The sequence below is a fragment of the Strongylocentrotus purpuratus genome, unplaced genomic scaffold (genome assembly GCF_000002235.5).
Source record: "Strongylocentrotus purpuratus isolate Spur 01 unplaced genomic scaffold, Spur_5.0 spur5_contig_866, whole genome shotgun sequence".
NCBI classification, from domain to species: domain Eukaryota; kingdom Metazoa; phylum Echinodermata; class Echinoidea; order Camarodonta; family Strongylocentrotidae; genus Strongylocentrotus; species Strongylocentrotus purpuratus.
The window spans coordinates 1,334,205-1,361,978 of NW_022145575.1; the positions used below are offsets into that span (position 1 = coordinate 1,334,205).

At 37.9% G+C, this 27,774-nt stretch overlaps 1 protein-coding gene across 1 annotated transcript; it reads left to right on the plus strand.

Annotated features, from left to right (window-relative positions):
* Nucleotides 1–3,291: 3,291 nt before the first annotated feature.
* On the plus strand, nucleotides 3,292–20,882 carry LOC115919843 (erythroid differentiation-related factor 1-like). Its single transcript, XM_030974278.1, has 6 exons — nucleotides 3,292–3,568; nucleotides 10,052–10,207; nucleotides 12,079–12,228; nucleotides 13,616–13,745; nucleotides 16,210–16,375; nucleotides 17,374–20,882. Exons 1-6 carry the CDS (start codon nucleotides 3,293–3,295, stop codon nucleotides 17,378–17,380), a joined length of 885 nt encoding a protein of 294 aa, XP_030830138.1. The 5' UTR covers nucleotide 3,292; the 3' UTR covers nucleotides 17,381–20,882.
* Nucleotides 20,883–27,774: the final 6,892 nt, after the last annotated feature.

Sequence of the window (27,774 nt, forward strand, 5' to 3'; positions counted from 1 at the left end):
TCATCTTGCAAAAGAATTTAGAGATTAAAAAAAGTAAATCTGATCATCTGTAAACTTCAAGATATTCATAAACCCAACAGCATCATCAGTTTAGCTAGTTTCAGATTTCTGAATACATTTCTAGTCGAAATATGTAAAACTGGCTGCCATGTTTTCTTCTTTTCTATTAATTTTTCCTTTCAGTTGAAATTTCTATACAAAAATTGAAGAAGCTTTCATATTTCTTATATCTCCCCGATATAGAATATGAGTGGGCAACTGAATTTCAAACAGAAAAAAAAGATTGTTTAGTACGTAGCATCAAGTGTTACGAAGCTTGTCTGGATGATAAGGTGAAGTTGGAGGAAGCATTCAAGAGGAGTGTCATTGTGAAGCACGGCAATGCTTGCAGTGAGCTTGGTGTCTTCTTGATGAACAAAGCTGAAAATCTTGCTTCTGTCAAAGGTGAGAAATACAGCAGTACCTCGCAGACATACACGGTTTGCAAGTACAGCGACACCTGTGTATAAAGACCGCTCAAGGGAGACAATAAAAGTTGTCTTTATAGGCAGGTGGCCTTTACATGTATGTACAGGTTCCTTTAGAACAGGTTTCATTGAGAAACCACATTCAAGGGAAACAAAGAATGTGGTCTTCGTGGACAGGTTGTCTTATTATAGGGATGGTCACTAAAGCAGGTTTCATTGTATGTTCATGTAAACACTTCAGTATAATCAGTTTATCAACTTTCTTTCTACGTACATGTTCTATGTGATATGCTATATATATGTTGCATGTGTGGGAAACATAGTTGTTTTCAATACCCGTATTTAGATTCCCTGTGAAGAGTAAAATTATGAATAAGGAAATGTATGAGATAAGCTTCATTTGTGACCAAATAAGCAAATTCTCTGTACCCTCATTCAGATTTAATATGTGAAAAAAATATGCCTGGACAATACTGTTTCACTTGGCAGAGAATGGAATGGAGTACAGTGTAGTGGAATTATGTGTGAACAAAAGGGATATATTTTTCTATCTCTCTTAAATTCAACTTTATTTCATTGTCCAATGGAAATTTGGTTTGCTCACATTTACATTCAAATATTCATAACATATTATATCCGCATACTAAGAATCTTGCAATCTGATTGGTCTCAACGAGGTCACATGATCAATAATAGATAAGTACTATCTCCCTGCGATAGGACTTTTGTACCGTAATTTTTTGCTGCTGCCCCACTTGCCCATTGAATAAGCATATAGCGCATAGCAAAGTAGGTTACGCAAAATGTCAATGTCAAATGAGCGCGCATCGACTTTATTACATGTATGCATGTTGTGCTTTGTAAAATCTAGCTGAAGCTAAACTGTCTGCAAAATCAGTTCTTTTAATTATCACTTTAAATAGACCTTATTGCCGATGTGGGATATAAAACAAATATTAACCTCCTTTACTCGGGCAATGGATACAAACTATCATCGCCTCGGTGATCTCGGGGCTACCTTGCGGCTCAGGATGATAGTAGCCCCAAGATCACCTCAGCGATAATAGTATAGTATTAATGACTGCTTTGAGAGAAATAGTTGTTTTTATACGCTCAAGGGAAGGTTAGAATTGTGCTATTACCCGAGGCGTGCCGAGGGGAATAGCCAAATTGTAACCTTCCCGAGAGCGTATAAAAACAACTATTTCTCGAATATTAAAGCAGTCATTAATACTTTTATATGCCGAAAAAAAATAGACTAAAATTTTTTTTTTTAATTCTTTCTTTTTGTCGAAGGTGGGATTCGAACTCTTGCGTGCAATAAGTGATGTATCTAAAACCAACGCCTCATACCACTCGGCCATCGCACGCTGTTACCATGCTTGGCAGTTTTGTACAATATATACATTAAAATGGATTGAAACCGGCTTCGCGTGATGAATGCTTCGCAAAAGCTCCATTAAACGGACCCTTCTTTTACTTTTGCAATGCATATTGACACGAACTTAGATCAAGATCTATCGGCAGATGTTGTTTTTTTGTTTTTGGAAGTTTATTTTCGTCTTCATGTCAACAATGCAAGATAAAATTGTCGGTAAGATCGATCGAGATTCAATTGTATTGAAATTACCGACCAACAGACCTATTTTCCCAATAACCATGGTTATTGGGAAAATAGGTCTGTTTTTACAGGAACAGTTAAAGTTTATGAATGCAATTTCGACCAATCAGATTGCTGGATTACTTAAGTGAGGTATATGATTTGTATTATATATCTCACTTAAGAAATCCAGCCATCTGATTGGTCGAAATTGGATTCATAAACTTTAACTATTCCTGTAAAATTCCCGGTAAAATTCCCGGTAAAATTCCAAACCTATGTAATAGTTTTTAAAAATAGTTCTAAAATCCCAGTTACCATGGTTACTGGGAAAATAGTTCAGTCTTGGTGAAATACCCATAGGTTCACATGTTAAAAAATGGTCTGAGCGATCAAGGATACCGTACGTGTGCAATGAATTGGTCGGTAATTTCAATACAATTGAATCTCGATCGATCTTACCAACAATTTTATCTTGCATTGTTGACATGAAGACAAAAATAAACTTCCAAAAACAACATCTGCCGATAGATCTTGATCTAAGTTCGTGCCAATGCATTGCAAAAGTAAAAGAAGGGCCCGTTTAATGGAGCTGCCGCGAAGCATCCAGCACGCGAAGCCGTTTTCAATCCATTTTAATGTATAAATAAGAGAAAACTGCAAGGTTTGGTATAAGTGCGCGATGGCCGAGCGGTCTAAGGCTGTGATTTTAGTCACATCATCGTTAGTACGCAAGTATTAATGACTGCTTTAATATTCGAGAAATAGTTGTTTTTATACGCTCTTGGGAAGGTTACAATTGGGCTATTCCCCTCGGCACGCCTCGGGTAATAGCACAATTCTAACCTTCCCTTGAGCGTATAAAAACAACTATTTCTCTCAAAGCAGTCATTAATACTATACCACACTATGAATATGACGGACAAAGAAAGCGGACAAAATATACAGTTCCTCAGGTAGACAAAGGAACATCCTTTCACTGCTATTATGTAAAAAGGTGAATATGCATGTGACACCTATTCTACACATTTTTACATAATAGCAGTGAAGGGATGTTCCTTTGTGTACATGAGGAACTGTATATTTTGTCCGCTTTCTTTGTTAGTCATGTTCATAGTGCCATTACCCTCGTAGTTGATTAATATTTGCTTAATATACATAGATACGTGGTATATATAGTAGGTTAAGAAAACATATTTACATTATAACATTTGTATAGAATAGTATGAAATTAGATTGGTGTGTAAACAAGCATGCATATTATGTATACTCCTGTTCAGATTCAAAGCCCAGTACGTTTGAGCAGCTGTGTAAGGGGAGTTACCGTTGGTTTGAAACCGGTGTGAAGTTCTTTGAGGAGGTTTCTGATTCCACCAACGTGGCCCTTGTCAATTGTAACATGGGTCGTCTGATGAGGCTCTGGGCCCAGAGCTATGCTTCCAGGGGTAGCATGGGACCAGATGCAGAGTTCAGTACCAAGGAGAAAAATTATTTTCTAAAGGTTTGTCATGTTTCCCTCACACTTTATTCCAATTTCTATAATATGTACTACTCCCCCTCTCATGTTAATTGATGAATTTGAGATGATCAATTTGAGGGGTGGGGCTAAAGTTAAAAAAACAAGTTGGTGGTTTATATATGCACCTGATGATATACTTTACTAACTTACTAAGTATACCAACCTTTTCACTCTATAAAAATGGGAATGGATGATTATAGTGGAGTTAAAAAAAAAGCATATATGCAGCATGTTAATTTTCTGAACATTAATTCTCGTTTTCTTCAGTAAATGTATGCCCTTCAGTTCACAGTTCACAGTGTCATGTGCAATCCTGTTCTAGGCAGTTTCCTCCATACCATTGTGTGTTGGGAATTAACCCTTTTAGGTCAGGATTAATTTTTAAGGCTAAATTTACCATATTATTTTCTTCAAATTGGCAACAATAATATTTCTCTTTTTTTTGTGTACATTGTTTAAATCAAATTTATTAATTATATATACGAGCCTCTTTCCCAGAGAGTAAAATTATGTGTTTTGGTTACCTTTCTTTGACTGATTTCAATATTGTTAGCATCTACCATTACCACCGATGGAGAATCAGCGTGCAATATCACTACAATATTGCATGCTGAGCATGATTTCTTACGCTGCACACAATTATAATAGCGTGCATTTAATATGACGCGAATATTGCGCACAATTTTGTATTGACCATGTGACGTTACAATGCTTATCAGTTAGTATTTTGCCTTAAAGTCGACTTGCTTAAGTAAAATGCTAAGATATGATCTAAATACTGGTAAGAGTCAACTTAGGCAAATGCTTTGTGGGTATTGTGTTTATATTCAAATCTTGAATCATCTTTCATTTTGACTTGGCAAATTTTGCTGTAAGATTATTTAAGACAACTAGCAGGACCCGCGGAAATCCGCGGGATTCTAGAGGGGGCGGGGGGTGTAAATAGATATCTAGAGACAGTCTAAATTAAAACCACCAAGAACTTTATTTGCCATTCAGGCCATTAAAAAAATATACATGTTTAACGTCCCCGCCCGCTTCCTTTTTGGGGGCCGCCTCCAATTTTTTTTTTTTGAAATTTGTTTAATTTGTTTTGTTTTTGTTTTTTTTTTGAAAGGAAAAAAAACAGCGTCCGCGCCCGCTTCCTTTTTGGGGGCCGCCTCCTATTTTTTTTTTTTTTTTTTTTTTTGAAATTTTTAAAAAAAAATTGAAAGAAAACAAACATGAAAAGCACTGCTAAAATTTATTTCTGATTTAAAAAAAAAAAAAAAAAAAATGTCGGCCGCCATCTTGAAAAATAGCCCGAATGTCAGGGAAAATATACGGAGCGGCCATTTTGAAAGAAAAAAAAAATAAGGGGTCTCCTCCTTCCCATTTTTCGAAAAAACAGGACGCTAAACATGTTTTTTTTTTAAATTTGGCCCTATATAAAAAAAAAAACGATCCAACTGTACCGGTAGTTATTCTTTAAGCCACTGGAACTACGTAGAGTTTCGTAGTGTGGCGTACCGACTACGCAGAAGTTAGGCTGCGTATTAATGGAAAAATAGTCCCTGCGTAGGTTATGCGTAGGCTGGTGTACAGGTTTGTTAATGTTTGCTTACTGTGTGGAAAGCTTTTACTGCTTTGTCGATCTGGCGTAGGGTAGCGTACTGTTGCGTAGGCATGTAGCGTAGTGTTGCGTAAAAAGGCGTACTTTCTGCATCAAGTTTCTACGCCGAAAGTACGCGAAAAAAATTAAACATGTTGAATTGTTTTCGTTCATCTTGCGTACCCCTTTCCGTCCGGCCCTCAGCATATAGTAACGTAGGCCAGCGTAGTTGGTACGCAACACTACGCAACTCTACATATTGATCCCACGCCAATTAGTAACCCGCAAGTGTCACAAATAAAGTATTAAAAATATGCTCATCTGACCCTAATTAAACGCCTAAAACCCCCGAGCTTTGGGGGTTTATGGCCCCTTGAAACCCGTGGACCACACGCCTATATACACTCAACCCGCTGCGATCTAATACTGACCCCCCCCCCCCCCCCCCGGCCCCGCCCCCACTTTGAATGTAACATGCAAGAATGGTGCATGGTGATGCCGATTTTTTCCTGCACCCCCCCCCCCCCCAAACAATTTTATTCATTACGCAACTGATTGTTTTGCAATGCATGAAGTCACATGCTTCTGTCTGGTTGATATTGAACTATTAATATGCAAATGTACAATTCATAACCTTATTCAATACTTTCTTGTAATTTACTGTAAAGATAAGAAACAAATTTTTGGCACTTCGGCCCGCACGCTGTTGTGTTGACGGGTTCTTCGATGGATGGATAGACGTATGTGTAGTTATATAGTTGTACGAATTTTGGCCTGCTTGGCCCCCCAAACTCTTCGACTCTAGCGCAGCTCAGTCTTGGTCAAAGCGCCCCAGCCGCAGCACCGTGTATACTGTATGTGTTGACTGAAGTTAGCTTGCGACTGAACTGTCAGTCCAATGGTTTTCTTGTGAAAACTTTCATTTAGAAAATGATAATCAAAATTCAGTATAAATGGCCGTAATAATCACAAAATAAGCTTTGATTTCATACCTCCATTCACGAAAACTATATAAAAATCGCGGCAATCATGATGGAAATAGGTCTCTAAGTTTGGACGTCGACGGGAATTAGCCCCGTGTATCTCTCTGGCTTGTGCAGCGAGTACAAAGCACACCCTATAGTAAGATGGCTTACTCGGGGGTTATCCCGCCCTTTGCATAGAGCATTTAATACGTAACATAATGTGAGTTGATGGTCATCTGTTGTGTGTCTGTTTGATACAGCTACTACAAAGCACATCCTAGCTGCAACAAAGCACATCCTATAGCAAGACGCTTTACTCTGGGTAATCCTGACCCTGTGCATCGTGCATTTAATACGCAACTTAATGTGAGTGGATAGTCATCGGTCGTGTGTCTACGGATTAATGTTGAATATCCATGAGGTATCTCTGTCGTCACGCATATCCTGCATTATGCATATCGCGTCTGTTTTCGCCCTGGACGTCGACACGGAGGAGGACCTCGGGCGGAGTATAGCCAATTCCACAGAGTAGACTCTCCAGCGGACGATGGCACCGGGCACGGGTACCCCGAGGGGAGGGTTCAGGAGGAGATAGCCGCACCAACTTCGGTCGGCGATCTCATTAAAAAACAATAGAATACAAAGGCTCGCGGAGACGTCGCGCCCCCCGTGGAGCCTTAGCGTATTACTTATATAGACTAGCAGGACCCGCGGAAATCCGCGGGATTCTAGAGGGGGCGGGGGGTGTAAATATATAGAGAATGTCTAAATTAAAACCACCAAGAACGTTATTTGCCATTCAGGCCATTAAAAAATATACATGTTTAGCGTCCTCGCCCGCTTCCTTTTTGGGGGCCGCCTCCTATTTTTTATTTTTTTATTTTTTATTTTTTTTAATTTTTTTTTTTTAAAGAAAAAAAACATCGTCCCCGCCTGCTTCCTTTTTGGGGGCCGCCTCCTATTTATTTTTTTTTTTATTTTTTTTTTTTTTTTTTTTTTTGAAAGAAAAAAAACATGAAAAGCACTGCTAAAATGTATTTCTGATTTTAAAAAAGAAAAAAAAAAAATTGTTGGCCGCCATCTTGAAAAATAGCCCGAATGCCAGGGAAAATGTACGGAGTGGCCATTTTGAAAAAAAAAGAAAAAAAAGGCGCCTCCTCCTTCCCATTTTTCAAAAAAACAGGACGCTATAAGCATGTTTTTTTTTTTAATTTGGCCTTATATTAAATTTAAAAAAACAATCCAACTGTACCGGTAGTTATTCTTTAAGCCACTGGAACTGCGTAGAGTTCCGTAGTGTGGCGCACGTACCAACTACGCAGAAATTAGGCTGCGTATTAATGGGAAAATAGTCCCTGCGTAGGTTATGCGTAGGCTGGCGTACAGGTTTGCTTATGGTTGCTTACTGTGTGGAAAGCTTTTACTGCTTAGTCGATCTGGCGTAGGGTAGCGTACTGTTGCGTAAAAAGGCGGACTTTCTGCGTAAAAAGGCGTAATTTCTGCGTCAAGTTTCTACGCCGAAAGTACGCAAAAAAATTTAAACATGTTGAATTGTTTTCGTTCACCTTGCGTACCCCTTTCCGTCCCTCAGCATATAGTAACGTAGGCCAGCGTAGTTGGTACACAACACTACGCAACTCTACGTATTGACCCCACTCCAATTGGTGACCCGCAAGTGTCACAAATAAAGTATTAAAAATATGCTCATCTGACCCTAATTAAACGCCTAAAACCCCCGAGCTTTCGGGGGTTTATGGCCCCTTGAAACCCGTGGACCCCACGCCTATATTATATATACACTCAACTCGCTGCGATCTGATCTCCCCCCCCCCCCCAACTTTGAAGAACGTAAGCCCCGAGCTTTTGGGGGTTTATGGCCCCTTGAAACCCGTGGACCCCACGCCTATATTATATATACACGCAACTCAGGACCCGTGGAAATCCGCGGGATTCTAGAGGGGGGCGCAGGCAAAAAATTAAGTTTTTCATTTCGGGGGCTCCATTTCAAATTTTTGGGAAATTTTCGGGGGCTACTTTTTCAACTTTCGGGGGCTCTTTTTTCTGGGGCTACTTTTTCATTAATTCATAAAAGGATAGGCTTACACTTTGTTGAGATTTGTTTAGTAGGCTAAGGTTTCAGGCTTCCTACTTCATAATTGCCTATTTAAAAAAAAAAAACATTTTTCTAGTTCAATAACTAAGTTTTCATGCATTGATTTGATGCAAGAACTGTAACATAATAGACCCTAGATTGTGATTATTTCTGACCATTAATTTCGATAATCATTTTGCAAAGTAAAATTTTCACAAGAAAATCAGACAGTCGTTTAAAAACGTAGACATTAGTAATACTTTTACTAATTCTAAGCTCAGGTTTCGTAAATCTATTCACGAAACTATATTGAAATCGCGGCAATAATGATCAAACCAACAGATAACAATTTCAAAGTGTCAAATCTCTTCGACTCAAGCTTAGGTGAACTCACACACACTGTAGCGTAACTCTAGGAAGCTCAACACCGCCGCCGCAGGCGTCGGACGCCTATGGTGCGCGGTCCCGGTGTTGGAGCTTCCTGCAAGCTCATCGCAACTCGCACACACCACACAGCAGCACTGCACTTTGTGTTGACTGAAGGCAGCTTGCGACTAAACTGTCAGTCCAATGGTTTTCTTGTGAAAACTTTCCTTTAGAAAATGATAATCAAATGTTAGTATACATTGCCGTAATAATCACAAAATAAGCTTTTATTTCATACCTCCATTCACGAAAACTATATACAAATCGCGCAATAATGATGGAAATAGGTCTCTAAGTTTAGACGTGTACGGGAAGCTTCGTGTGTATCTCTGTGGCTTGTGCAGCTACTACAAATATCCTATAGAAAGATGCTTTACTCGGGTAAGCCCGACACTGTGCATGGTGCATTTAATACGCAACTTAATGTGAGTGGATGGTCATCGGTCGTGTGTCTACGGATGTTATGTTGAATATCCATGAGGTATCTCTGTCGTCACGCATATCCTGCATTATGCATGTCGCGTCTGTTTTCGCCCTGGACGTCGACACGGAGGAGGACCTCGGTCGGAGTATAGCCAATTCGCTAGAGTAGACTCTCCCGCGGACGACGGCACCGGTCACCGGTACCCCGAGGGGAGGGTTCAGGAGGAGATAGCTGCACCAACTTGGGTCGGCGATCTCATTAAAAAACAATAGAATACAAACGCTGGCGGAGACGTCGCGCCCCCCGCGGAGCCTTAGCGTATTACTTTTATAGATGATGGATTGATAAATTGATCTTTTCAATCCTTTAAATTTCACTGTAGCTAGATACATAATAATAATGATATTGGCTTTCTTTCAGGGTATATCAGTTATATTGCATTTATGATGCAGGATGAATATTGCCCTCATCTTCGACTCGTGCAATATTGGCAAGCTAAATGTAATATATCTGATGTATCATATAAATATCTCTGATAACAATATACATGTTAAATTATGTTGTTGAAAAGTTGAGGAAAAAATCACAAATTTTGATTGGAAAAGAGTGATTCTGAATCTCTCAACATGTTGCCAATTTAAGGTTGTTTTCCTTTTTAAAATTCTTGACATCAAATGCATTATAGTGATGCAAGAAATATGTATATGCAATGTGTGCAGAAATTTTGCCCCTTTCTTCTCATGCATCTGGTATATTTTCTAGGGCTCTGAATCAAAGGTTATTGAGCCAAACCACAAAATATGGAATGGTCGTCTCGAAAGAGTTGAAGCCAGTTCAAGATTTACTTTGTTGTATACAGCACTTCACTTGTAGCATCATTGATATCATAGAGATGTACGAGTTCATGGTTTTAATTTATATTGAGTTTAGTATAAAGATTTCTGTCATGTACATCCAACCCTTGCAGGCGGCTGAGTGTTACAAGAGGGGTCTCAAAATCCTGGGCAACAAGAGCGGCCAGGTTGCATTGTGGGATTCCATCACGTGGGACCTGTGCTCGACATATTTCAACATGGCGTGTCAGATGCAGGATCGACCTCCGGTATCCCCCAATCTTGCAGAGGTAATGTGGAGGAGTTGAGCTGCTGCGTTCACATATGGCTTGGTTTATTGGCATGGTTTACCATTGCAATTTTTATGCCTCCGCTACAAAGTAGCCGGAGGCATTACGTTTTCTGGTTGTTCGTACGTACGTCCCATTCTCTTGATCACTTTATCTCAAGAACCGATTGATGGATTCCTGCCAAACTTGAGCCATGTATGTATCTTGCAGAGCCAAAGAACTGATTAGATTTTGGGGGTCATGAGGTCAAAGGTCACAGGGCTCATTTTGTATTCAAAAATAGCTTGCGATCGCTTTATCTCAAGAACCGATTGATAGATTCCTGCCAAACTTGAGCCATGTATGTATCTTGCAGAGCCAATGAACTGATTAGATTTTAGGGTCATGAGGTCAAAAGTCAAAAGTCATGGAGCTCATTTTGTATTTAAAAATGGCTTGTGATCGCATTATCATGAGAACCAATAAACAGATTACCATCAAACTCAAGACATGTATATGTATCTTGCAGAGCCAATGAACTGATTAGATTTTAGGGTCATGAAGTCAAAGGTCATGGGGCTCATTATGTATGCCTATAAATAGCTTGTGAACGCATTATCATTGAAACTGACAGATGGATTACAATCAAAGTTGAATTTTAAAAATTTCTTCCGTTTTTGTTTGAAAAATTGCTTTATGGCGGTTCCATCTACCGTAATTCTCCGTGTATAAGGCGCACTTTTTTGCCGCCGAAAAAAATTGAAAGTCGGGGGTGCGCCTTATACACAGGTACAGAATTTTTTTTTTTTTTTTTAGTTTTTTTAGTTTTGATTTATGGCGCTATGCCTGGCAATGTCTCCCAGCTCAGTAATCAGTGTGTTGACTCGCCACTCGGAAACTACAACACTAAAATTTGTCTGTCATCTTGGTTTGAAAGTAATCTTTCTATTAGATCTCAATATGTAGTTTATAATAATAATTCCTCAATTTGTTTTATATAAAAAATGGTGTACCACAAGGTTCTATCCTAGGACATAGGTACTCTATTGTTTTTAATTTACATTAATGATCTTACACATTCTTCTAAAAACGACATTGTTACTATTATTTGTGACAAGTTTACAAGCACAAATCACCGCCTTTAACTGCACCTCGATGTTAAATGAAGGTCCTTCCCCGCGAGGGTTTTCAGGCAACAAAACAACAACTTTTCTTTTTTTAAATTTTTTTTTATACCCTCCCCAAAATAGGGGTGCGCCTTATACACAGAGATTTACGGTAGTTCCATCTCGTTTTCCAGTGCAGTAGAGCACATGTAAATTGATCTACCGGTAATCATCATTATTTTTTAAGCAAAGAGCTCTGCACATTTTTGTGTCTCAAACATGCAGATAAAGGAGTAGCCTTTGATGCATACAAACGCTCTTTTTGTTTAAGTTTGAAAAAATAAATGTAGCGGATTACAACGTCATATGTGAGCGAGACTTTATTAGTTAGAAAAGGGAGACTGCTGGTTTCATTGGAAGCTACGTTAGAAATGCTCTTAACTTACATAATTTCTGTGGTTATGAAAGTATATTATATTTTGCTCTAAATGTTCTTTGTAATATATGACTTGGTTAACAGATTGCTGTTATCCATTGGAGTTTAGTTCTTCCATCTTTGATAGCTTAATTTTGCGACAACATTTTAAAAAACATGAGAATAAGAAAAGCAAAGAAAAAATGTTGTAAATTCTAAGTACTTACCATTATAACACTCTTAAAATTCATAACTTCACATCCCACATCCCCCACACTCTAGTGAAGTCCCTGGCTACATGATTTGAGTCTTTTCACATACAAGCAATGATGGTTATAGTAATTGACATTATTTCCTACTTTTTATTTTAGATCGAGAAGGATGTGTTGAAATTCATGAGCAATGCATGGGCTCTTTGTGACACAAAGGAGACATCCAGCAGACAGCATCTCTATCAGGATAGGGTAGTTACTATCCATCTTCGACTGGCATTAATGAATCACAACTCGATGAGAAATCAGGTTATTTGAGATGGTCCTTTCTTCTTTGTTTTTGCTATTTCTTTTTTCTTAAATTCATGTATATTGTAACTTTTTATCTGTGACAGTAATGAATGTTGACAGGACAACGACCTTTGCTACTCCCTTGCATCCACTTCAGCACAGTGTATGCATCTTTTGTCATTACATCATTTATCTATTTTAGTACAAAGTTGTTCTTAAAATGTTCATATCTGCATAATTTTTATTTTTTAAGACATGTGAAATAAATGAATTTGAATAATTTGAATTCAAGAGTGCAGCGAGGCTATTATCGCATAGTAATTTTGAATGGGGTATGTATACCTGCCAACCCTTCCAAATAATTAAGTAATATTGACTGGCCTTCAGGGCAATACAACATATATATGAATTAGGCAGTCAATATTACTATTATTAACCACATCAGACATCTAGAGCAAACAAGAAACTCTTACTTTCTTATGCTCTTAAATTATGTTAAACACAGTTAACCTACACTGCACAGGGTTTCCTAGCATGAAAAGTTGCAAAAACATCGTCAAACCAGCACTGTGCATCCAGTGCTTGACAAATTTTTCGATACACTACAAACAGTGTGCCCTAGGTGTGATTATTACGTCACAATAGAGTGCGCGCAAAGTGCGCATTTTCTCATACGCGTAATAGATGCGCAATGAAAATTACAATTGGCTCTACAGTATTGCCCACTAGCTTAACACACATTTTGCCATTGACTTTTGAGATCGGGCAATAATATTTGTTAATTGGTTTACTGTATAATATTATTGACCGGCAAATTAAACACAAAATCCCGTTGACTTTTCTGAGCGGGGTCAATAATATTTTTTATCGCCTGTAGTTTTGTTGGCTTATCCATTAAACCTTGAGGGCAATAACATTTAAAAATTGCCCTGCTCAGATGTCTCATATGGTTAATAATCCGGAATATTCTGATATTCTGGATTTTTAGGACCTACAAATTCAGAATATTCTGATTTTTCAAAATTTCAATTCCCAGAGTCTTCATAATTTCTGCTTTGATTACATTGAAGAAATGTGCAAGTTTTGTTAATGTTTCTATGTAACAACATACCTTCACTTTTCAGGGCCAACTATAACAATGTTGAAAGAATAAATGGTGTAAATGCAAACCTTGCTCAAATCTATCGTCACCATGCAAGCCTTCAGGATTATATATATATATTTTCTTTTCCTTTTCATTTAAGTTACATTCCAAATATGTTTCAACTGTTTGAGTTCTTTGCTCACAATCCTTATGTACAGATAGTTCTACACAAGACTCCACTTTTGTTTTTTAGACAATGATGTTACTTTGTCTCTCTGTATCTCTCTCTCTCTCTCTCTCTCTCATTCCTTCAACATGAAGAACACTAAAACTTTTGCTAAGCTCCACTACAACAAGGCTATTAAACTCTTCGAGAAAATGGATAGCCCTGGGGAACTACTTAGAAAAGAGCTGGAGAGAGTGGCATTGCTACTAGAACATCAGGTTGAAAGTAAGAGTCTCTTCTTTTAGTTAACAGTTTTGTTTAAAAAAATAAAAAAGCATATATATATATTCCCAACTTTTGAACATTCATGATTACTTTTTGATGCCTCTGCAATGAAGTAGCCGAAAGCATTATGTTTTCAGGTTGTCCGTCTGTACGTCCGTCCAACTGTTATAAAAAAATTGTAGTTGTTACAAAAGTACGAAAACCCCTTCTATTATTACAAATTTCCAAAAGTGTGTGTGTGTGTGTGCCATTTTCAACGGCAAAATGCTCATTCTGTCCTGTAAAGTATCCTACAAGCATCTCACATTGCTAATTTTGGGATGTTCATTGGTTCATCGAACACACCAGTCGTGACAAAATCATGCATATTAAACCAATGATCCATAAAAAATTCTTCCTGTATGTAGGAACTGTAAGAGGTATCGATCCATGTTTGTTTTTTTGTAATACAATTTTTGTCAGTAAAATACAACTTTTTTGATTAAAGAATACAGTTTTTGAACTCCAGAGGTTAGCAGGTCTGACATAGATGTGCGATTTGCGCACATGATATTCAGTTTTACTTAAATGTTACTAATTGAAAATTGCAAATGTTTGCAGCAGCTATGTGTATGTCCCGTTCGCGTGATCACGTTATCTCAAGAACCGATAAATGGATTACCATCATACTCAGGACACGTAATGTATCTTGCAGAGCCAATGAACTGTTCAGATTTTGGGGTAACAAGGTCAAATGTCAAAGGTCACAGGGCTTATTATGTATGCAAAAAGAGCTCGCTTCTGTTTTGGTTTGTAAAATTGCTCCATGGCGGAGGCATCATTTTCGACTGCGCACGGTCGAAGGTCGATCTACAGTAGTTTGATATATTTCTTCAGTTTTCTATACAATGGTCTGAGTAATCTTCCCCATGAGTTCATTCGCATTTCATTTAGACATACATGTACATGTAGGGCTGTTGGAAAGGTAGGGCTTTCCCACTCCACTTTATTCAGACATGCATTGGGTATGAATCTGAGCGTTTTCAGATTCAGTAACTAATGGTACAAGTCTTTTCTCTCTAATGAAGAATGTTATGGTTATTATTCATTTGGTGCTATACCATGTGAGTCAACAACAAAAAAGTTTACACCTAGCAAATTGCTAATTATTTCATAAATCATCTATGAACAGTAAATTATACATCTTATAAAAGAGTGTTTTATCCCGAATCATTTAGTATCATTTCTGTGTGGTATGGGCTCACGCTTGGATGAACTGGAGGTATTGTTTTGCGAGAGTGCAAAAATCGACTTGCGCCAAAGTTGCATATGTGAATAAAACAATTGGGTTTTGGGTATTGACTCGGTCATTGCAAATCCAAATAACATCCCTAACAAAATTAATCATGCCACACATATCAAATATCAACAAACATTTGTGCACGTGTGTGTTTGTGTTTGTGACTTTGCTTCTGCAAAAAGCATACATGCAATGCATCTCATTTGATACATTCAATTCACTCTCTCACTTTAATCCCAACATATCACATACTGCAGGCATCACTTCGGCACAAGTTGATTTTTGCACTCTCGCAAACAATGCCTCCTGTTCATCCAAGCGTGAACACATACATGTACCACACAAAAATGATACCAATTGATTTAGGATAAAATGCGCTTTCATGAGATGAATCATAATCTACTGTTTGTAGGTGATTTTTGTCTCGCCTACGTAGCAAAGAGCGAGACATAGACGTCGCTTTTCCGGTGGCGGCGGCGTCAACATCAAAAACTTAACCTAAGGTTAAGTTTTTGAATTTTTAGTATAATTTTGAAAGTGTAAGTCTTCATTTAATGAAACTTGGACTAAAGGGTTATCAAGTATCCCCAATTATGTGAGTAGAATTTCAGGTCACTAAGTTAAGGTCAAAGGTCATTTCAGGTCAACAAACTTAGACTCTTTTGTGGCATCAACATCAAGATTTTGAATTTTTAGCATAATTTCAAAAATGTTTTTTCAAATTCCATGAAACTTATACACAAGGGTTATCAAGTTTCACAAATCTTATGACACAAATTCCAGGTCACAAGGTCAAGGTCAAAGGTCATTTTAGGTCAGTATGTGGGAATTAATACATCAATTTTTGTTATTGTTTCATATGCCATTAAAGTTATTTATCTTGGTACAATTTATAGTAAATAATATTTTCGATGACTCTTGGTCAATATTCACTTCAAAATGCTGATTATATTCAGAGGATTTCATTGAGGGGGGGGGGGCTGCTAATGGGCCACCCTGCCTATGAAATGTCCAAACCGCAACTTTTGCCATTTTGAATTGCGTAATGCAGGCGAGACCGCCGAGAGCATTTCCCTTTTGCAATTTTCTAAGTGTAAACTTTTTTTTGACTCACATGGTTTTGTAATGCACCTTTGTAAAATTGCTGATGGGAATACTTATTCAACATTCTTGTCTTCAATACAGATCAAGGTAGGGAACGAGAGGCTCTTCAAGACGAGGCTTTACCACATGTGCCAGAAAGGAGGAATGTGCGTGGTGGAGGACACATGACGAAGCTGGCTTGCAGTTTCCAAGCTCCAGAGCCAGAACCTGATGGAGCAGCCACCCATGAGACATGCACTCATGGCAGGTATGCATGTCCAAATCAGTGAATTTATAAGATAATATACATGTTAGTCAGTTTGGACAATTCTATACACACAAATTATTCATTATACATAAACAAGCACAGGCTGCTGAAAGTAAAAACAGAAAACTAAAAGATATGGCATCTGGCGATTTTTTAATGCTCCGCTACAAAGTAGCCGGAGGCATTATGTTTTCAGGTTGTCCGTCAATGCGTCATCTGTCCGTACGTCCCATTCTCAAGAACCAATTGATGGATTCCCGCCAAACTTGGATCATGTATGTATCTTGCAGAGCCAATGAATTGATTAGATTTAGGGGGTAAGAAGTCCAAGGTCGAAGGTAATGGGGCTCATTATGCAAAAATAGCTTGCGATCACGTTATCTCAAGAACGGATTGATAGATTTTCTCCAAACATGGGTCATGTAAGTATCTTGCAGAGCTTATGAACTGATTAGATTTTGGGGTCACGAGGTCAAAGGTCACAGGGCTCATGAATGCAAAAAAAGCTTGTGATCACGTTATCTCAAGAACCAATTAATGGACAGATTACCATCAAACTCAGGACATGTATACATGTATCTTGCTACGCCAATTAACTGAGTAGATTTGGGGGTCATAAGGTCATTAGTTCATGGGGCTCATTATGTATGCAAAAATAGCTTATGAACGCATTCTTATTAGATCTGACGGATGAATGGATTACTATCAAACTCAGGACATGTATGCATCTTGCAGAGCCAATGAACTGATTAAATTTTAGGGTCATAAGGTCAAAGATCAAAGGGTCATACATAAATATGAAAAATCACAATATTCTGAGAACCTGTAAATGGAATACAATAGAACTGGAATTCGAAAAATTGTCTCTGTTTTGGTTTGTAAAATCGCTCTATGGCGGAGGCGTGCAGTCAAAGATCCATATAATTAATTATTTATAATTACATGTTTTTGAGTTATATTCCGATTTCTTTCACCGTTTCTGTTTTTTTCTTCTCTAGTGTTTGAGATGGAGAGGTTCCAATCTGAATGACAGAGCAAGGCATCCAACGATGCGCTGGTCAGACTCATCTTTGAGTACGCCAGTAGTTCATGGGACGGGACATCCTTCTCATCGAATCGATACAACGGAAGACCGCCTGATTCTGAATGAATGATTAATAATAATAATAATAGTGGCTACTTGTATAGCACACAGGTCCACCTTTCGGTGCTCATGGCACTTATAGAGAAAAGTACATGTAACAGACATAAGAAAGAAAAAACAATAAACCGAAAAACAAATTCGAAATTCTCCTATACATAGTAAATTAGAATATTGCAATAATTACAACGAAAGAAACAAATAAGTTTTTAGTTGTAGTTTGAATGTTTCTGTCGACGACAACTAGTTGACGTAATTTTAGAGGGAGCTTATTCCAGAGTTTTGGACCCATGGCTGAGAAAGCCCGTTCCCCCCCAAGCATGTTTTATTCTGGGTGTATTAAGTAATAGTGTGTCTGATGAGGAGCGAAGACTTCGTGTGGGGTTGTATTTTGAAACAGAGTTGCTCAGGTATGTAGGGGAAGAAAGAGAGTAAACTGAATGATTTACTAGTGACATAATTTTAAAAATAATCCTTTCGTCAACTGGCAACCAATGGAGAGAACGGAGAATTGGTGATATGGAATCAGATTTTTTAGTGAATGTTAATAGGCGGGCTGCAGAATTTTGAAGTCGTTGAAGTTTTGTGACATCTTTTTTTGGAAGGTTACAGAACAATGAATTTGCAAAATCTAAACGAGAAGAAATTAAAGCATGAATCAAGATCTCAGCCGCAGGTTTAGATAAACACTTTCTTATGAAACTTAGATTACGTAATTGGTACCTTACTCTGTTGAACATGTGTTATATGACTACGAAAGGACATTTCCTGATCAAATATTACACCCAAATTACGAGCTGTTTTTGATGGAGTGATACATGTTTTTCCAATATGAAGATGACACGATTGATTGTCAACCTTCCCTAACATGTGCTTGGCACCTAATAATAAAAACTCAGATTCATCATCATTCAGCTTAAGGCCATATTAGATATTAGCCAGGATTTGAGTTCTTCAAGACATGTTTCAAGTTTTGAAACAGCTGATGACAGTGAAGACATTGTAGGTTTAAAAGAAAGATAAATTTTGATGTTATCTGCGTAGCAATGGTAACTAATATAATGTTTGTGAAATATCTTATTGATTGGTTGCATATAAAGAGAAAAGAGCAGTGGTCCTCCTACCGAACCTTGGGGTACACATACTTCATAGTAGTTTTAGCAGAGGTAGAATTGCCAATTTTTACATACTGAGATCGTTCAGAGAGATATGATATTAACCAATTAAGGACGGTACCCTTGATACCTAATGATTTCAGCCTTCGAGTCAGGATAGAGTAATCTACTGTATCAAAAGCTGAGCTCATATCTAACAAAATAAGAACAGTAATATTACCGCAATCCAGTTCTCTAAAAATAGTATCAGTTATGTTGACAAGTAGTGTTTCCACACTATGGCCAGGCCTGTAGGCAGATTGACAAGGGTCAAACAATTCATTGTCTCGCAAATATGCAGTCAGTTGTGAGAAAACAACCCGTTCCAGCAGTTTACTCAAAAAAGATAAGTTTGAGATTGGGCGGTAATTTTTGAGACACTCCTGATCTAAGCCCGATTTTTTCAAGGTTGGATAGATGACAGCTGTCTTACAAACCTGTGGGACAATACTTGAACTAAGGCTAGCATTAATAATGCTTGTGATGACAGGTGCCAAGACTGTGCTACACTTCTTAACCAAATCTGTTGGGATTGGATCAAGCTCACATGATTTATTTGGTGAGTTCTTGATAAATGTTTCTGTCTCACTGATAGTGACCGACCAAAACTCACTCAACTCTGATTCGACTTCACAAACAGTGTCATCCAGCTGTACAACATGAGTTTGGAAGCACTATCGGATTGTTAGAATTTTGTCTACAAAAAATTGATTAAAACGATTGGCAAGCTTCAACCGATCACCATGAGTGAGATGTTCTGGTAAAGGAGATGGTTGTTTTCTGTGTAGTAAATTATTAGCAACTTTATACAATTTCTTTGTGTCTTTCCCACAATCCTCAACTTTTTTTGAGTGATAGTTTGACTGAGCAATCTTAATCAAGGCTTTTACATGTTGTTTTGGGGTACGATACATCTGCCTGTGAATCTCCAGTTTGGTGGACCTTGATCTTCTTTCTAATTGTCTACGAAGCAGTTTTGCTTGAGCTATATCTTGGTTATACCATTCAGTATTTGAGTGAATTGTAACACGGAGTTGCTTCTCAGGTGCCAATGTATCAAGTGCAGATGTGAGTAAGGTATTTACAAATTAACTTCTTCATCTACACTATTTGCATGAGAACCGGTTGATATAAGAGACTTTACATGAGTGTCATCTAAAAACTGTTTTGGGTCTACAGATTTCAAGTTCTGTGTTGTAACAAGCTTTTTCTTAGTAGATTCAAATGTGAAACACCTCTCCTTCCATAGCACAACCACGACCATACTAATCAAAACGAAGTACAGTTAACCCTGAGTATACCGACGCACCAGAAACAGAAACAGATGCAAGGTTTACCATATGGGGGATGGGTGGAAAATGGAGAGCATGTTCGACATAATTAGGCTTGTTGGTCATACAACTGAAGGATAATCCTGGTGATAACACTTGAGTGGGTATACACCCGCATGGTGTTGAATTTCTCATTAATAGAGCCCGCTACTTTGAATATTCTAAGATTTAGGGTTAGGGCTAATGTGGGGTTTTACCGGTAGGTTACGTTTAAGTATAGCAGGGTTCCCACAGTGGTGGACATAATTTGGAAAGTCATGGAAAACGGCGAGAAAATCTCCCAAGGTAATATTGAAAGTCATGGAAATTGATCATAGTAATGGGATGTGTGTGGCAGCCATGGCAGCCTTCCAGGTTAAACTAACAAGGTTCGTACTTACCTGGTCATAGGAAAAAGGCTGTTGGTATTGGAATTGCATGGTTCTCAAATTTCTTGTTAGAACACGATATGTTACTGTAGGGCCATTATCTGAACTATTTTTAGGCCAGATACACAGCATTATTTGAATAATTCTCTATTGTTTAAATGCATTCGACCATCAAATCTTTTACGATGTAAAAACAAATTGTGGTCCTTTCAATCATGGCTTTGAATTAAGTGATCATTCAATTTATTCTATTACCTCCCGAAGGTTGCCAATGATGTGCAATTCCAATGGAGTATTTTCAGCAGTATAAGTGTATACCCCAGTTATTAGAGAACCATCATGAGATATGTTTCAATAGCAAATGTATTTGGTGTTTTTAAATATTCGTCATGGTCTAAAAAGTGTTTTCATGAAGTGCCTTAATATATAATGTGTCTTTCTTCGAGTAATAATCAATTAAAGAGAAGGTTGAGTTCTGGGAAGAGGTGAAAAATAATTTGTGAGCGTTATCATTCTTATTACCTGTATACAAGTGTGGAAGAACATCAGATAAGACATGTCCCCTGAAAAGCATGGCTCTTCAAATGCCTTCATATTCTAAATATGTCATGTAACATCGTAAAAAATCCGGCATAGGATTTTTACGCCACATGTTCGTGTAGTCCCATATACTTCTCTTCTGTGTACAGTGTTTGTAGCTTTACCAAGCCTTGGCCAAATTTCTTATAATTTTGATGATTCCAGAACCTTGCAATACACACAAATTCTTATATGCTACATGATCAACCTTGTGTTGTATGTGTCCCAATCTTGCATTGTTTGTGCATATACCTTTGCTACTTTGGCAATTATTTATGTTTGAAGATATTACGAAGATTATATATGCTGTGCTGAAATAGAGGGAGACTTGGAGAACCATCATGAGATGTTTCAATATCAAATGTATTTGGTGTTTTTTTTTTAATACTTTTCATGCTCTAAAAATTGCTTTCATATATAATATGAAATGTGTCTTTATTCAAGTGATGATCAATTAAAGCTGGTTTGGTAAAGATTTATATACTTTGTTTTATTCTGCAAGAAGTGAAATAAGAGCAATTAAGGGGTCCGTCGACTGTTGAAGATAAAGAGAAGTGTAGAGGAGATTACAAAGAGAGATAGAATAGAAAGTGAGAAGAGAGAGGTATGATAAAAGAGACAGAAAAGAAAAGAGATAGTGGTAGGAGGAGGCAAATAAGGAGGAGCAAGAGGATGAAACGAATGAGGAGACACTTAAATTGCGGACATGTGCCGCCGCCGCACAGTTGGCCAGGGAGGAACTAAAGTGCGCCAAAACTCATGTTTGGGGATTTAATTTTTATAAATCCAGAGGAAATGTTTGGATTTCCAGGGATTTTCGCTTACATTTTATTACCAACATTTTCTCTGATGTCTAAGCTTTAAGTTGATACCAGATTTGGCTGCCCGATAATGCCCGTTATTATGTTAGAGCCGTTTTCTTTGCAACATTGCCCCGAAAATGTGTTTATTTTGGTCCGCGGTATCAGAACAAGACAGTCACGCGCCCCCTCGGGCCGTGATTTATGACCACGAATCCTTCATGATTCAGCCGCGGACCAAAAAAACCCCACATTTTTCGAGGCAATGTGGCAAGGGAAATCGGCGCTAACATAACAACGGGTAAGATCGGGCAGCCAAATTTGGTATCAACTTGAAGCTTAGACATCAGAAAAAATGGTGGTATTAAAATTTAAGCGGTACACCGCGGAGATCTAAACATTTCTTCTGGATTTCTAAAAAAAACATGGATAATTAGTCAATTTTTCAGTGAATTACCCTATAATGTATCATGAAGATTGTGTTTCTATTCATTTTAACCCATTCATTCAACGAAATGAACTATCAGAAATATGTGAGAGCAATTTCATATCAATAACTTAAAAACTTCATGTTGAATTGAAAGATTTATAAAATAAGTCACTTTTGCACTAAAACTGTGAATGTAGGGTTTTGCTGTTTGAAGTAGTAAATTTATACCCTTATTGTGCATACCGGAATTAAATATTTCACTGATGTATTCCTCTATGTATTAACTTTCAACTGGGCAAGAAAAAAAATGAAAAAAATAAATCACCAAAACTTAGTTTTGGCGCACTTTGGTTCCTCCCTGGCCCACTGTGCGCCGCCCTCCAAAACAATTTTATGTAATTAGGCGGAGTCGGAAAAGAGGGGTTTGGTTGCCACTAGCCTTCACTTGTTCATTTAAAAGGTTTTATCATAATGCACAATATTTCACAACCCTAAATCAGAGGGGGCGTCCAAAAAAAACGGCCCTTTTGATGAAAAATATTATAAATTTCATGGAAGCCTTGAACCACCCAGAGCTTTTTGTCTTATGAAAGAAAATTAAATTATCTACATTTCGATACCAATTTTATTGGGATTTGGATTATTTAACATCACAGTTTCAAGTAAGAAACAAGATTTGTTGTGAGTTTTGTATTAAAAAAAACATTATTTACCATCATTTTAAACAAAAATCGAAGAGGTGTATTGCTTGTGCCAAGGAGAGGCCTATTTTTCTTTTCAGTAAAAAGTTATAGCAACCCAAGGTTATTGACTTGAGAAGAGACTGCGTACATGCACAGGCCAATCATGATTATGGGAAAGGGTGTATAAAGATTTTTTTTTTTTCCAGACTAGTTATGACCGGAACACAATATTTTCCCTTTTGAATAAGATTGTAGAATATGTCAGAGATGCCTGTATGTTTGGTTAAAAGTCCTTCCCTACGTCATTAACAGTCTTAAATTTTAACCTCCAAAACGTGATGATAATGCACAGAAATTCTCCATTTTGAGAAAAATGATGGATAAATGCAGCATAATTATGCATGTATTAGGGGGGGGGGGCGAATGTGGAAGAAATCTTCGAGTTAATAAGTCCCCAGAATTACTTAAGTGTAAAAAGCATGAGTATATTAAGTTTTGCAACAATTAAAAAGAGCACATCCTGGCTGGGTTTAAGAGCAAGTCCCCCCCCCCCCCTCCCTCCAATTTGAAAGAAAAATTGAAATTCCAAAATCCCGATGTGTTTAGAATGCAAACTATTTCTGAATTTTCATAGAAATTAAAGCATTTGACTTGAACAAAGTGCTTTGTGTGGGTTGAATATTTGAATCGCCCTTCAGGGGCGTGGTTTGAATTAAGAAACAAATTGCTTTGTTTGTTGTTTTAAACAAAAGATAAAGATTGTATATATGTCAATGAGAAAATTACATAGTTATTCATAATACAAGTCCCTAGAATTCGAATTTATGACCAAATTAAATGTTATTCAGTATGATTATAACTATTTTTCGTCAATTAAATGCAAGGGTAAAATGTTTATCAAATTATTGAGTCTACTAGGGGTCACCTCACCTACCCCTCCCCCAATCCCATTGCTCCCCTCTTTATCTCTCTCTCTCTCTCTCTCCCTCTCTCACTCCCTCTCTCTCTATAGTGGAGTAGCCAACATTTGTTGTTGTTTAATCGGCTGTCCAAATTTAGAAAGGCGAGTTAAAGCATTTACATGTCACCATGCACTTTCTGCATCATATATAGACGAATCCAAGGCGACCAAAACAGTGATGCCCCGGCCCCCCCCCCCCCCCTTAAAGAAATAAAATAACCATGAATAATACAAAATTATAGGGGTAAACTAAAAAAAGGCTGTGAACCACTCCCCCCCCCCCCCCCTCCCACCTTTACCAAAACTTCAAGAGGGCTAGGGCGATTCCCACGAGAGAAAACATCTGAGATGAAAAGGGGAAATACATTCCCCGCCACGCCCACCCCTGTGGAACAATGCATTAAGCTCTTGGAATTATGCACTGGCCTGCTCTCATCTTAGAGTATAATGAACCGGTATAAGAAGTTTGGGTCTTTATTTTTCCTCAGAATTAAAAATGAACCTGTTTATATATGAGTGTCCATGCAAGCCCTCAGGCCATGCCCCAACTGGGTTGACATCTAGCCAGTATACTTTGGTTGGTAGCCTGAAAATGTGAAGCCTTTTCCTTTGCTTGTGAGAGATTTTTTTTTCTGGCTGGAATGGTCCCCAGGGGTTGGAGATTGTGCACACAGTGTGTCCGGACAAGTATACATGATTGTATGTCCTATTTGCAGGCCAAAAAAATGAAAAGGTTAAATTCCAACGGCATTTGAAAGATAATAGTAATGTAGAACTTCCCTAAAAAAGGTGGGGCTTGAAAATGTCTGCAAGTGGGAAAATAACGACTATTAGTAATGTTGTCAAATCGACTTAGGAGCTATAGAGCCTATAAGTAATAATCTTGATTTTCAGACGATTGTACCGAATGGTCATGCGTTTTATGCTGCGCAAAGATTCAATCAGTTTAATTTTGGCCATCACAAGAAGTGGGTTATTGATGTAGACAAATGCTCATGACCCTTTACATTTCATTTTATGTATGTTATTACCAAAGAAAAAAAAGCCAGTCAGTCACCCAATAGTGTCTGACAGTGAAGTCTAGCAAGTAAACGAGTTTCCTTGCATAATTTGAATATTAGGACACTTCTAACGTTTAAATTTCACAGATAGGATATACATGACATATTCATAATTCCTGCAAAGTTCTACAGAATTTGAGGTTGGCTGCAAAAGGGACATAGTACCTTTAAACAAAAATGAAATGAAAGAGGAAATGAAATGCTTTGTCCATTCTCTCTTTTTTATCTTCTTTTTTTCTCCACTCATCCATGTATGTACATTCGATTTATTTGATTTGTTTTATGTATGATGTGCAACATATTGAAGTTTCCATTATTATTATTGTTAATTTATACCTTGAACTAATTTTTGATCGTTTCCATATTGATGTATTTGTAATTTCTCTTTATTTCTTTGAACTTTGTAATATTTATTTGTATCAGTCTCCCGACTGTTTTAACATGGAATTTTTACTCAATAAACCGAAATGAATGAATGAATGAAAAATGGCATAGTTCGATTCCAACTCCCTGGTTATTCATACAATTCCCTAGTATACGAATTTCAAATTAAATAATATTCAGTGTTGAGGAAAGAGAGGGGAAATCAATCTTTCGATTTTTTTTTTAGTTTTCGTCAGTTAAATGCTGGGGTAAAATGTTTATCAAATTATTGAGTCGATGTGTCAATTTAACCCCCCCCCCCCCCATTCCTCTTCTCTCCCTGTTTCTCTCTCTCTCTCTCTCTCTCTCTCACTCTCTCTCTCTCTCTCTCTCTCTCTCTCTCTCTCTCTAGCTATATACGCATAGTTGTGCAATTGCTTTTTATAAGGATAGAGCTTCCACTGACAACACACCTCTCATTTTTGGCCCCCAAAACATCGAGTTGTGATCAGTAGCGTAATGAACAAAAACGTATGCAGTTTGGGGGCCGGGGCAGAAAAAAATATCCACATCACTACCAGGTGGTATAATATGCAAAAGTGAGGGGAAAACCAGACAAATCATGTCATTTCAGCAACATTTGTAAAACAGAGGTATCGAAGTAGAAATAGACCATGCTTTAATTGTATGCGGAGGGCCTCCACCCCCCCCCCCCCCTCCACCCCCCCTCCCCCCCCCCCCCCCCCCCCCGCGGCCCGAACCGCCGCTGCGCATATTTTTTTTACGCAACTGTTTAGCCATTTTCGCGAAAAATTACGAAAGTGCTCTCACTCAGCGAGCCAGCGAGGTCACTGTGACAGGTGGCTATCTCATTAACTCAGCCCTCATTTAAAGAGAAGGTTGAGTTCTGGGAAGAGGTGAAAACTAATTTGTAAGCATTACTCATTCTTATTATGCAAGCGTGGAAGAACATCAGTTAAGACATGTTTCCTGAAAAGCATGGCTCTTCAAATGCCTTCATATTCTAAATATGCATGTAACATCGTAAAAATCGGGGGGGGGGGGCGGTTTTTTACACCACGTGTTCGTGTAGTCCCATATACATCTTTCTGTGCAAGTGTTTGTAACTTTACAAAGACTTGGCCAAATTTCTTATCATTTTGATGATTCCAGAACCTTGCAATACACACAAATTCTTATATGCTAGATGATCAACCTTTTCTGGTCGGTTCCACACCGTTTCTTTCTCAATGCAATCGCATGACCATAACTCAACTTTATCTTTAACATAAGAAAAAGAGGATCATGGGGGACCAACAGGCACCAATTGGCGGGAAGTTTTCTATATAGAGGGAGCAAGTAGCTACAAGTAGGACAGTGTGCCTTTAAATCACCATGCATCAGCAATATAGTATATGTGCAAAGCACGCATACCTGGAAAGAGAAGTGGTAAAAAAAATGGAAACAAAGAAATACATAAGGGAAGAGGATATGAGCCTCCCGCCAAAAAACCACCACCACGTACCACTGTCTTGCTTGCTAGCTAGCTGTATCCACCGCGCTTGCACTATAGCACTGCATGTGTGTACGATACGGCGCAGACGCGTACCCACTCAGAGGAAGATTTTTATTTCTTGGAAAGTTTGCTGGTGAGTACAGCTATAATTACGCTTTAAATTCGTAAATTAAGTCATATTTATGAAAAGATGTGCTGATATTAGGAATGTGCAGAAGTTTTTGTACATTTGGAAGTGATTTTAAATTGTTATCTGTGATGAATTTAGGAGCAATCCGATCTCAAACTTTTGATACATTTTTCATCGTCAGCTTGATTGCCATCGCTACCCTGTCACTCCTTGGCCATAGCTTGGGCACGACTTGCGGGCGGGACTGTCTCGGAAAATTCGATACGAGTAGGCCTAGATCATTTCACTGTGCACATCAATGATCCAACTGTTGATAACTACTTTCGAATTTGTGGAATTGTGGAAGAAAATTAGAAGCAAACACCAACAAATTTGGACCAGATTAGAACTTAAAGACCTACTGACCTGTGCAGGAAATTTCTCTATCACCTTTTCCACCTACTTTATTTAAACTAGACCTCTAGATCTAGATTTCTAGATCTAAGTTTGTTTATTTAATAATTTAGGGAGATGAAATTAAACTAAAAATAAAATAGAGAATCTTATCTTACTTGCATCTAACATTAGGAATCAGTTATAGAAGGAATTGTTGTTGGGCCTAATAGTAATAGTTAGGACCTAATATTAGGGTGTCTGAACGATTTTTCAATTTTCAATTTGGGATCGTTTTTCACCATTTTTGTTTGATATTTGAATAAAAAATGTTATCAGAATAATACATTTCAAATTTCAAGTCTCACCGATGTTTCTATCAAAAGTTACAGCCCCTCCAACACGCTGGTATATTCATATCATTTTGGTCAAAATCGACGAAAAAGACGTCCACGCAGAGTGATGTTGTTTTGCTAAATTTAGCCAAACAGCTGTATCGCGCGATATGCA

Excerpts from the sequence above, each read along its gene's own strand:
- LOC115919843 (XM_030974278.1), top strand. The coding sequence starts at position 3,293 with ATGAAATTAGATTGGTGTGTAAACAAGCATGCATATTATGTATACTCC. Across the intron at positions 10,208-12,078 it reads TATCCCCCAATCTTGCAGAG|ATCGAGAAGGATGTGTTGAA; the intron begins GTAATGTGGAGG and ends TTTTTATTTTAG. Across the intron at positions 12,229-13,615 it reads ACAACTCGATGAGAAATCAG|AACACTAAAACTTTTGCTAA; the intron begins GTTATTTGAGAT and ends TTCAACATGAAG.